We start from the raw sequence: 12,500 nt of genomic DNA on the forward strand, positions 1-12,500 counted from the left end.
TATGATCATCGCCATGGTGACGATCATAAACCGCTGTACTATAAACTGCCCTTTACTTTGTTAGTTCGTTAGTTAGTTTGTTAGTTTGTTAGTTTGTTTGTTAGTTCGTTAGTTCGTTAGTTCGTGAGTTTGTGAGTTTGTTAGTTTGTTAGTTTGTTAGTTTGTTAGTTCGTGAGTTTGTTAGTTTGTTTGTTAGTTCGTTAGTTCGGGAGTTTGTTAGTTTGTTAGTTTGTGAGTTCGTTAGTTTGTGAGTTCGTTAGTTTGTGAGTTTGTGAGTTTGTTAGTTCGTTAGTTTGTGAGTTTGTTAGTTCGTTAGTTTGTGAGTTCGTTAGTTTGTTAGTTTGTGAGTTTGTGAGTTTGTTAGTTCGTTAGTTTGTTAGTTTGTGAGTTAGTTAGTTATAACGAACTAACGAACCAACTAACGAACTAACTAACAAACTAACGTTGTTAGTTAGTTCGTTAGTTGGTTCGTTAGTTCGTTAGTTAGTTCGTTAGTTCGTTAGTTTGTTAGTTAGTTCGTTAGTTTGTTAGTTCGTTAGTTCGTTAGTTCGTGAGTTTGTTAGTTAGTTCGTTAGTTTGTTAGTTCGTTAGTTTGTAAGTTTGTTAGTTAGTTCGTTAGTTTGTTAGTTATTTTGTTAGTTCGTTAGTTCGTTAGTTTGTAAGTTTGTTAGTTTGTTAGTTTGTGAGTTAGTTCGTTAGTTTGTTCGTTTGTTAGTTCGTTCGTTTGTTAGTTAGTTCGTTAGTTCGTTAGTTCGTTAGTTTGTGAGTTAGTTCGTTAGTTTGTTAGTTAGTTCGTTAGTTCGTTAGTAGTCATGTAGTTTGGTGAGTTCTCCCAGTCGGAGAACATATGGATATCAATACAGTATATTTATCAATAGCAGTTTAATATATTTGAGGTTTTTGCTTCCAAATGAATCTCTGACTACATGACTGACAGCTCAACAGTCAAACACATGAAGGTACTTTTTAAACCAGATGTGGAACTTTTTAAACCAGATGGTGGAGCTTTTTAAACCAGATGTGGAACTTTTTAAACCAGATGTGGAACTTTTTAAACCAGATGTGGAACTTTTTAAACCAGATGGTGGAGCTTTTTAAACCAGATGTGGAACTTTTTAAACCAGATGGTGGAGCTTTTTAAACCAGATGTGGAACTTTTTAAACCAGATGTGGAACTTTTTAAACCAGATGTGGAACTTTTTAAACCAGATGGTGGAGCTTTTTAAACCAGATGTGGAACTTTTTAAACCAGATGTGGAACTTTTTAAACCAGATGTGGAACTTTTTAAACCAGATGGTGGAGCTTTTTAAACCAGATGTGGAACTTTTTAAACCAGATGGTGGAGCTTTTTAAACCAGATGTGGAACTTTTTAAACCAGATGTGGAACTTTTTAAACCAGATGTGGAACTTTTTAAACCAGATGGTGGAGCTTTTTAAACCAGATGTGGAACTTTTTAAACCAGATGGTGGAACTTTTTAAACCAGATGTGGAACTTTTTAAACCAGATGGTGGAGCTTTTTAAAGGACCTGGAGCTGAAGCCTCGACTGACTAAATGCAACACTTTGACAGATTGGATCAATAGATTGGCACAGATAACTGAATCAGCAACTTCAGGATTTCTTTGGAAATGAACTAAACCTGATGTGAAGTGACAGCTGTCTGTCTCTCTGCCTGTCCCTCTGTCTGTCTGTCTGTCTGTCTGTCTGTCTGTCTGTCTGTCTGTCTGTCTGCCTGTCTGTCTGTCTGTCTGTCCCTCTGTCTCTCTGCCTGTCTGTCTGTCTGTCTGCCCCTCTGTCTCTCTGCCTGTCTGTCTGTCTGTCTGTCTGCCTGTCTGTCTGTCTGTCTGTCTGTCTGTCTGCCTGTCTCTCTGCCTGTCTGTCTGTCTGCCTGTCTGTCTGCCTGTCTGTCTGTTGTCCAGGTTTCCACCAGCAGTGTCATGTTCCTCCTGTAGAGGGCAGCAGTGAGCTCAGTCCCTGGTTCTGTAGACGCTGCATCTTCGCCCTGGCTGTCAGGGTAAACACACACACACACACACACACACACTGAACACACACACACACACACACTGAACACACACACACACACACACACACACACACACACTGAACACAGAGTAGCAGTAGAGTCCAGTAGAGTCCAGTAGAGTGCAGTAGAGTCCAGTAGAGTCCAGTAGAGTGCAGTAGAGTCCAGTAGAGTGCAGTAGAGTGCAGTAGAGTGCAGTAGAGTCCAGTAGAGTGCAGTAGAGTCCGGTGGTAAACAGGTTCAGTCTCATGTTTCACACTTCTCCCATAACTACACGGTGTCGGATTACTTTTTACACACAGCATCACTCACACATGAGAGTTTGGAGCCAATTGTGGAATCAAGTTTCACTTCAGTTTTCACAGCTGTCTGTCTCTCTGCCTGTCTGTCTCTCTGCCTCTCTCTCTGTCTGTCTGTCTCTCTGTCTGTCTGTCTCTCTGCCTCTCTCTCTGTCTGTCTGTCTCTCTGTCTGTCTGTCTCTCTGCCTCTCTCTCTGTCTGTCTGTGTCTCTGCCTGTCTGTCTGTCTGCCTGTCTGTCTGTCTGCCTCTCTCTCTGTCTGTCTATCTCTCTGCCTGTCTGTCTCTCTGTCTGCCTCTCTGTCTGTCTGTCTCTCTGCCTGTCTGTCTCTCTGTCTGCCTCTCTCTCTGTCTGTCTGTCTCTCTGCCTGTCTGTCTGTCTGCCTCTCTCTCTGTCTGTCTGTGTGTCTCTCTGCCTGTCTGTCTCTCTGTCTGCCTCTCTCTCTGTCTGTCTGTCTCTCTGCCTGTCTGTCTGTCTGCCTCTCTCTCTGTCTGTCTATCTCTCTGCCTGTCTGTCTCTCTGTCTGTCTGTCTCTCTGTCTGTCTCTCTGTCTGCCTCTCTCTCTGTCTGTCTGTCTGTCTGTCTGTCTCTCTGTCTGCCTCTCTGTCTGTCTGTCTCTCTGCCTGTCTGTCTCTCTGTCTGCCTCTCTCTCTCTGTCTGTCTGTCTCTCTGCCTGTCTGTCTCTCTGCCTGTCTGTCTGTCTGTCTGTCTGTCTGTCTCTCTCTCTGTCTGTCTGCCTCTCTGCCTGTCTGTCTGTCTGTCTGTCTCTCTCTCTGTCTGTCTGCCTCTCTGTCTGTCTGTCTCTCTCTCTCTCATCCTGTAGAAAGGGGGCGCTCTAAAGAAAGGTCCTATAGCCAAAGCCCTGGCAGCCATGAAGCAGGTGTTGACCTACGACCCCGAAGCTCTGGACTGGGACTCACAGCATCGGACCAATCAGCAGCAGTGTTACTGCTACTGCGGAGGCCCTGGAGAGTAAGGCTGACCAATCAGAGACAGGCGTGCTGTTGCTTAGTAACGCTAGCTGTTGAATATTGTGTCAGACTCCATGCCTACAGTGTGTTTTAATGGAAGGTGAAGGTGTAGATCTGTGTTGTCTGTAGTGCCGGGAAGTTCCGGTCTTTTTGTTTTATTTAGTTCATTTCAAATTCTAAATGAATGCAAACTTTCGAGTTTTTCAGGTTTTCAAGCTTTTTCTTACATTGAGCTACAGTATCTGGTCTTCATAACTTCCGGGTGATGTCCCGTCTGCCTGAGTGTGATACTGGTGTTAGACCAGTAGAGGGCAGGATATCCTATTTCATTGTATTTATTACTGTTATTTCATTATATTTTAGATGGTGACTTATGAAGTCATGCATTTTGGTAAATGTTAACGGTTTTTGGTTTTATTGATTCTACTTGTCTATTTATATGGTGAGAGAAGCATAGTAGTTTTCAAATTGTGTGAGGTCAGTTGTTATTTGTTAAACCTGCAGTAAGCGATTTCAGACCTTCTAACCAATCCTGAAGCTAATGTGCTGTGTGGAGATTTCACTGAGTCATGATGAGCTGTGTTGCTGTTTTCTCCTCTTTTCTAAAGCTTGTTGTCAGATTCCGCTCCTGAACAAAGCTCCTCCCCCTCCATTCAGCAGGTTTTCATTCTTTTAACACTAGCTCTCCTCCCTCGCTGGTGGAGCTTCCCCCTCCCATCCCTGAAAAAAAATCTCGTAATGGCGGAGTCGATGAAGCAAGCGAGTAAACTTATTAAGCCAGTAAACTTGTTAAATTAGTAAACTTGATAAACCAGTAAACTTGTTAAATTAGTAAAATTGGTAAACCAGTAAACTTGTTAAACTAGTTAACTTGGTAAACCAGTAAACTTGTTAAATTAGTAAACTTGGTAAACTAGTAAACTTGTTAAATTAGTAAACTTGGTAAACTTGTTAAATTAGTAAACTTGGTAAACTAGTTAACTTGTTAAATTAGTAAACTTGGTAAACCAGTAAACTTGTTTAACTAGTTAACTTGTTAAATTAGTAAACTTGGTTAACTAGTAAACTTGGTAAACTATTAAATTTGGTAAACCAGTAAACTTGTTAAATTAGTAAACTTGGTAAACTAGTAAACTTGTTAAATTAGTAAACTTGGTAAACCAGTAAACTTGGCAAACCAGTAAACTTGGTAAACTATTAAATTTGGTAAACCAGTAAACTTGTTAAATTAGTAAACTTGGTAAACTAGTAAACTTGTTAAATTAGTAAACTTGGTAAACCAGTAAACTTGGCAAACCAGTAAACTTGGTAAACTAGTGAACTTGATAAACCAGTAAACTTGTTAAATTAGTAAACTTGGTAAACTAGTAAACTTGGTAAACTAGTAAACTTGTTAAATTAGTAAAATTGGTAAACTAGTAAACTTGTTAAATTAGTAAACTTGGTAAACTAGTAAACTTGTTAAATTAGTAAAATTGGTAAACCAGTAAACTTGGTAAATTAGTAAACTTGGTAAACTAGTAAACTTGTTAAATTAGTAAAATTGGTAAACTAGTAAACTTGTTAAATTAGTAAACTTGGTAAACTAGTAAACTTGTTAAATTAGTAAAATTGGTAAACCAGTAAACTTGGTAAATTAGTAAACTTGGTAAACTAGTAAACTTGTTAAATTAGTAAAATTGGTAAACTAGTAAACTTGTTAAATTAGTAAACTTGGTAAACTAGTAAACTTGGTAAACCAGTAAACTTGTTAAATTAGTAAACTTGATAAACCAGTAAACTTGTTAAATTAGTAAACTTGGTAAACTAGTAAACTCGTTAAATTAGTAAACTTGGTAAACTAGTAAACTTGGTAAACCAGTAAACTTGTTAAATTAGTAAACTTGGTAAACCAGTAAACTTGATAAATTAGTAAACTTGTTTAACTAGTTAACTTGTTAAATTAGTAAACTTGGTAAACTAGTAAACTTGTTAAATTGGTAAACTTGGTAAACTAGTAAACTTGTTAAATTAGTAAACTTGGTAAACCAGTAAAATTGGTAAACTATTAAATTTGGTAAACCAGTAAACTTGGTAAATTAGTAAACTTGGTAAACTAGTAAACTTGTTAAATTAGTAAAATTGGTAAACTAGTAAACTTGTTAAATTAGTAAACTTGGTAAACTAGTAAACTTGGTAAACCAGTAAACTTGTTAAATTAGTAAACTTGATAAACCGGTAAACTCGTTAAATTAGTAAACTTGGTAAACTAGTAAACTTGGTAAACCAGTAAACTTGTTAAATTAGTAAACTTGGTAAACCAGTAAACTTGTTTAACTAGTTAACTTGTTAAATTAGTAAACTTGGTAAACTAGTAAACTTCGTAAATTGGTTAACTTGGTAAACCAGTAAACTTGTTAAATTAGTAAAATTGGTAAACTTGGTAAACTAGTAAACTTGTTAGATTAGTAAACTTGATAAACCAGTAAACTTGTTAAATTAGTAAAAATGGTAAACTAGTAAACTTGATAAACTAGTAAACTTGATAAACCAGTAAACTTGTTAAATTAGTAAACTTGGTAAACTAGTAAACTTGGTAAACCAGTAAACTTGTTAAATTAGTAAACTTGGTAAACCAGTAAACTTGTTAAATTAGTAAAATTGGTAAACTAGTAAACTTGGTAAACCAGTAAACTTGTTAAATTAGTAAACTTGATAAACCAGTAAACTTGTTAAATTAGTAAACTTGGTAAACCAGTAAACTTGGTAAATTAGTAAACTTGTTTAACTAGTTAACTTGTTAAATTAGTAAACTTGGTAAACCAGTAAACTTGTTAAATTAGTAAACTTGGTAAACTAGTTAACTTGTTAAATTAGTAAAATTGGTAAACTAGTAAACTTGGTAAACTAGTAAACTTGATAAACCAGTAAACTTGTTAAATTAGTAAACTTGGTAAACTTGTAAACTTGTTAAATTAGTAAACTTGGTAAACCAGTAAACTTGGTAAATTAGTAAACTTGATAAACCAGTAAACTTGGTAAATTAGTAAACTTGGTAAACTAGTAAACTTGTTAAATTAGTAAACTTGGTAAACCAGTAAACTTGATAAACCAGTAAACTTAGTAAATTAGTAAACTTGATAAACCAGTAAACTTGTTAAATTAGTAAAATTGGTAAACCAGTAAACTTGGTAAACTAGTAAACTTGATAAACCAGTAAACTTGGTAAATTTGTAAAATTGGTAAACTAGTAAACTTGATAAACCAGTAAACTTGTTAAATTAGTAAACTTGGTAAACTAGTAAACTTGGTAAATTAGTAAACTTGATAAACCAGTAAACTTGGTAAATTAGTAAACTTGGTAAACCAGTAAACTTGGTAAACCAGTAAACTTGTTAAATTAGTAAACTTGGTAAACCAGTAAACTTGTTAAATTAGTAAACTTGGTAAACCAGTACACTTGTTAAATTAGTAAACTTGGTAAACTAGTTAACTTGTTAAATTAGTAAACTTGGTAAACTAGTACACTTGTTAAATTAGTAAACTTGGTAAACTAGTAAACTTGGTAAACTAGTAAACTTGGTAAACTAGTACACTTGTTAAATTAGTAAACTTGGTAAACTAGTAAACTTGCTAAATTAGTAAACTTGGTAAACTAGTACACTTGTTAAATTAGTAAACTTGGTAAACTAGTAAACTTGCTAAATTAGTAAACTTGGTAAACTAGTACACTTGCTAAATTAGTAAACTTGGTAAACTAGTACACTTGTTAAATTAGTAAACTTGGTAAACTAGTAAACTTGCTAAATTAGTAAACTTGGTAAACTAGTACACTTGTTAAATTAGTAAACTTGCTAAATTAGTAAACTTGGTAAACTAGTACACTTGTTAAATTAGTAAACTTGGTAAACTAGTAAACTTGCTAAATTAGTAAACTTGGTAAACTAGTAAACTTGTTAAATTAGTAAACTTGGTAAACTAGTACACTTGTTAAACTAGTAAACTTGGTAAACTAGTAAACTTGCTAAATTAGTAAACTTGGTAAACTAGTACACTTGTTAAATTAGTAAACTTGGTAAACTAGTAAACTTGCTACCTGCCTCTTCACTTGTCATTGTGGGACATGTGACCTTCAGCGGGAGAAAGATCAGTCAAAGCGAGGTTGGTGAGCAGGTAGGTTTAGCTTAGCTGTTAGCCTTTATACACGTTTGTCCTTTGGGGCTTCTGTAGTCCAGCAGCTTTGCTGTGCTTTATTTACAAATTTGTTGCGGTTTCAGTCACCCTCTAGTGGACAAAAATCTAGACTAAAATCACTTAATGCAGCTTTAAGAACATAATTAACAGAATACAAAAGCACACTTATTTAAATTTGTTTTTAATATGGTTTAAAGGTCCCATATTCTCTACTCTCCAGTGTGACCAAGAACAGGCTGTTTCTGTCGCTGTATCTTTAAGGCTCATTAATATTAACGACCCTCTGTTCCGATTGGCTAACCGTTTCAAGTGAGTGAAATGTGAGACGCCGCGGCCCGGCGGCTACAGGTAGGGAAAACTCTCCGGTAATAAACAATGACAACCGCTCAACCGCTTTGAAAAAAACACTTTGTTAGTCTATTATTTCTTACAGAAATGATAATGAGCGAACCTTTGTGATGCCACAAAGTTACGGAAGTCCAAACGGCTCGTTTAAAGGCCGAGGACCAGATTAGAGGACCATGTTTAGATAGACCATCCAACTCCTTTATCATCACAGAGGCAAGGGGAGTCCTGCTTTACAGCTTATGGGACCTTTAAAACAAATTCCAAGATTAGTTACACCAAAAGGCTAAACAAGTAACTACCAACCAAGCTGGAAACCGCAGCAGCGTGCCGACCTGGGCAGACACAGTATCTGCAGGCTGTCCTAGACCAGCAGCATCTGGAGCGCTCCATACTACTGCCATGTCAAGTCGAGTTCCGGTTTTCAGTACCGGCACATGAACACATCGTTCAACAAAGCAGTATCTAAGTACGGCGAGCACCGAGGGGAAAAACACAAGTCGGCACACGACACAAAACTATACAACAGCTCAATACAAAACATGCACAAACAGTATTGTTTGTCTTTTCAGTGAAAACATGTCTATAAACTTATTATCCCTACAACAAAACAGCAGTAGTTTTGTGGTAAAGTACCGCAGGCGCAGTGTGATCTGCAACTCCAGCATTCAGTACCGCTGTCGAGTCGAGTCCAGTTCCAGTATTCAGTATGCAGGTTACGTACGGACTGAAACTCGAGAACCCGAATGAACGGCTGGCTCAACGGTGCAGCACCTCCCCAAAGAGCGGGTTTGAAAGTGCGATGTCTTTGTTTGTTGAGGTACATGGGGATCATTCAATCGTTTAATGAGCTTTGAACTCAAAGTGGGAGGAGCCAGTAGGTACCGCTACAGACTCGGTATGTTTCGAGCTCGAGAATGATTCGTTCAAAATGATTCGTTCGTTCTTTTGTGACCAGCACTAGTTGTATGTCTAGGTGGTACCTGAAGATGCTGCAGTGTTTCAGGTGTCAGCAGTGTAAATCTATGTGTTGTATGTCTAGGTGGTACCTGAAGATGCTGCAGTGTTTCAGGTGTCAGCAGTGTAAATCTATGTGTTGTATGTCTAGGTGGTACCTGAAGATGCTGCAGTGTTTCAGGTGTCAGCAGTGGTTCCATGAAGCCTGTACTCAGTGTTTGCAGGAGTCCATGATGTTTGGAGACAGGTGACACAGCTCCTCTACTCCTCTACTCCTCTTTACTCCTCTACTCCTCTTTACTCCTCTCTATTCTTACTCTACAATTTTAGTTTGTTTCTATGCTGTTTAGATATTTCTAATCAATATAATCCTCCTCTCCTCTCCTACTCCTCTCCTCCCCCTCTTCCTCCTCCTCTCCTCCCCCTCCTCCTCTCCTGTCCTCCTCTCCTCTCCCTCCTCCTCTCCTCTCCGTCCTCCTCTCCTCTCCTTTCCCTCCTCTCCTCCTCCTTTCCTCTCCCTCCTCCTCCTCCTCTCCTCCCCCTCCTCCTCTCCTGTCCTCTCCCTCCTCCTCTCCTCTCCTCTCCCTCCTCTCCTCTCCCTCCTCCTCTCCTCTCCTCCCCCTCTTACTCCTCCTCTCCCTCCTCCTCTCCTCCTCCTCTCCTGTCCTCTCCTCCTCCTCTCCTCTCCCTCCTCTCCTGTCCTCCTCTCCTCCTCCTCTCCTCTCCTCTCCCTCCTCCTCCTCCTCTCCTCCCCCTCCTCCTCTCCTCCTCCTCCTCCCCTTCCTCCTCTCCTCCTCCTCCTCTCCTCTCCCTCCTCCTCCTCCTCTCCTCCCCCTCCTCCTCCTCTCCTCTCCTCTCCCTCCTCCTCCTCCTCTCCTCCTCCTCCTCCCCTTCCTCCTCTCCTCCTCCTCCTCTCCTCTCCCTCCTCCTCCTCTCCTCCCCCTCCTCCTCTCCTCCTCCTCTCCTCCTGCAGGTTCTATCTGTTTCTGTGCTCGGTGTGTAATAAAGGATCAGAGTATGTGCGTCGTCTGTCTCTGCGTTGGGTGGATCTAGTTCATCTGGTTCTGTATAATTTGGGCGTCAGCAGTAAGAAGAAATACTTTGAGCTGGATGAGATCCTGAGCTTCGTCTCCGCCCACTGGGACCACTTCCAGCTGGGCAAGGTACCGAACCAGACCAGACCGAACCAGACCAGACAGAACCAGACCAGACTGAACCAGACCAAACCAGACCAGACCAGACTAGATCAAACCAAACCGGACCAGACCAGACCAGATCAAACCAAACCGGACCAGACCAGACCGAACCAGACCAGACCGAACCAGACCGAACCAGAGAATACCACTGAATGTGTATTGAAACAGTTTGTTTGTTTGTGTTCAGCTGTCTAACACTCCTCCGTCTGAGAGAGGACAGCAGCTGCTGGACGCTCTCAACAACTACAAGAGCAAGTAAGACACACACACACACACACACACACACACAAATACACATGCATAAATACACACAGATTTGTTTTATTTAGCACTAACTGACGGTGCTGATACAGACACCATCTAATAATGTGTTTTGTGCACATTGTGTGTGTGTGTGTGTGTCCAGGTTTCTCTGTGGGAAGGAGATAAAGAAGAGGAAGTGTATTTTTCGGTTACGGACTCGCGTCCCCCCCAACCCCCCCTCTAAACTCTTTCCTGAGCGTGCTCAGAATGACGGAGGGTGGGGCCGGAAGAGGGGCGGGGCGAGGAACAGGTAACCCCGCCCCCTATCCCCGACCTTTCATCTGCTGATTGTGTTCGATTGACAGGTCAGGTAGAAAAAGGATCAGTCTACCAGTTAACAGTCAAATACTGGTCAAATACTCCCATCAGCCAGTCAAATACTGGTCAAATACTCCCATCAGCCAGTCAAATATTGGTCAAATACTCCCAGCAGCCAGTCAAATACTGGTCAAATACTCCCAGCAGCCAGTCAAATACTGGTCAAATACTCCCAGTTTAACCCTAAATGTCAGTCCGTCTACAGAAACCAACCATCATCTCTCCTGTTACAGTCTGAACAGCTTGTTCACTGGTATATTATGTATTATTATTATTATTATTATTATTCACAATAAAAATCTGTATATCAGAGGCCCTGGAACACGTCCTTGTGGAACCCCTCAGCTGATTGGTTTGGTGTCAGATGTTTTCGCTCCAGACCTTCAGCAGACCTTCGTCTGTCTCCTGGTTCAGAGTCAGCAGAGACTCCTACAGCAGCTTGTGTTTGATTACATATTCATAGATTTGACTCCTGTACAATATGCTCCAGTTCCTATAATCACTTCTGCTAATAGCTTTAGCATTAGCTTTAGCTTTAGCCTTAGCCTGTTCCAGCTCTACAGGAACCATCTTCCTCCAAGGAGAAGCTAACTGTGTTCCTCAGAAACCAAACTGGATCATCGTCTAAACCAGTGGGTTAACTGTTTCCTACTATACTGACTAGATCATTAAAAACCTTCTCAGTATTTCCATGAAACCCTGAGCTGAGCGGCAGTGAACTGACTGGTTTACTGACTGGTTTTTATTGGTATTATGGGATGTATCATCAGTTAACTGGTGTATTATGGGATGGGTTAGGGACAAAACAGTCAGGCTGAGGTCAAAGGTCCAAACACACACTCTTCACTCTAAATGTGTGTGTGTGTGTGTGTGTGTGTGCAGTACTCCAGCAGAGAGGAGGAAGAGGAAGGCCAAGTGGCTTCTAGAAGACGCCATCCCTAATGTAAGGCTATTCTATTCTGTTCTATTCTATTCTGTTCTATTCTATTCTGTTCTATTCTATTCTGTTCTATTCTATTCTGTTCTATTCTATTCTATTCTGTTCTATTCTATTCTGTTCTATTCTATTCTGTTCTATTCTGTTCTATTCTGTTTACTTACTCATAACCAGAGATGCCAACCACTACGCATTTTGCGTAGTTTGTACAATTTTCATGATCAACTACGCTGCTACGACACACACTACTACTACACTTAAAACAAAAAAGATAATAATCCACCAATGTGAAAGTGACATGTGGCTGATGCTGTTTCTGTAATTCTGCATCTTGACCTAACTGCGCAGCATGCAGAACATTTCTCTGCACGTGTTGCAGCACTTCAGGCATTTCAAGCTGCAGCAGCTCCGTTCTGTTCGCCTGCGGTCCGCTCGTTGTGTTGTTGTATCTGCGTTTTATCTATGGGTGAACACACTTATCTAGTTTTGCTTATTTTTTCCATTAACAACCCAAGTTGTACTGTGAGGAACATTAAGTACCATATAGGTTACTTATGTTGGTTTGTTTTTTGAGATCGTAGCTGCACTGTCGCCAGATAGAAGCTTCTCAGCGGCTCCATAGATAACCTCGTCTCCAACATGTGCCGTTGGTTTATGTATCCTCTATTTTGTTAAGTTTGTATAATAAGCAAAATCTTGGCATTTATATACATTTTATATGGCTGGAATACGCAACAGACCACTGCGTATTCAGACAAAAATAAAAGCCATGCATATCTCCAAAGTTGCGGCTCTGATCCAGCTACGTTTCAGGCTGCGTGCTGCAGCAGGACAGAAGCTGCAGCAGGACAGAAGCTGCAGCAGGACAGAAGCTGCAGCTGGACAGAAGCTGCAGCTGGACAGAAGCTGTAGCTGCAGCAGGACAGAAGCTGCAGCAGGACAGAAGCTGCAGCAGGACAGAAGCTGCAGCAGGACA

The 12,500-nt window shown here is 40.1% G+C and overlaps 1 protein-coding gene across 1 annotated transcript in view; it reads left to right on the forward strand.

Annotated features, from left to right (window-relative positions):
- The window catches only part of phf19 (PHD finger protein 19), a 24,826-nt gene that overhangs the window by 4,564 nt on the left and 7,762 nt on the right, over positions 1–12,500 (forward strand). The window contains exons 4-10 of the mRNA XM_078285301.1: positions 1,923–2,017; positions 3,148–3,296; positions 8,922–9,017; positions 9,744–9,933; positions 10,154–10,221; positions 10,373–10,519; positions 11,470–11,530. Of these exons, the coding sequence (XP_078141427.1) occupies positions 1,923–2,017; positions 3,148–3,296; positions 8,922–9,017; positions 9,744–9,933; positions 10,154–10,221; positions 10,373–10,519; positions 11,470–11,530 (806 nt within the window). The remainder of the gene's footprint in view (positions 1–1,922; positions 2,018–3,147; positions 3,297–8,921; positions 9,018–9,743; positions 9,934–10,153; positions 10,222–10,372; positions 10,520–11,469; positions 11,531–12,500) is intronic.

The sequence above is a fragment of the Centroberyx gerrardi genome, chromosome 8 (assembly GCF_048128805.1).
Source record: "Centroberyx gerrardi isolate f3 chromosome 8, fCenGer3.hap1.cur.20231027, whole genome shotgun sequence".
Taxonomy (NCBI): domain Eukaryota; kingdom Metazoa; phylum Chordata; class Actinopteri; order Beryciformes; family Berycidae; genus Centroberyx; species Centroberyx gerrardi.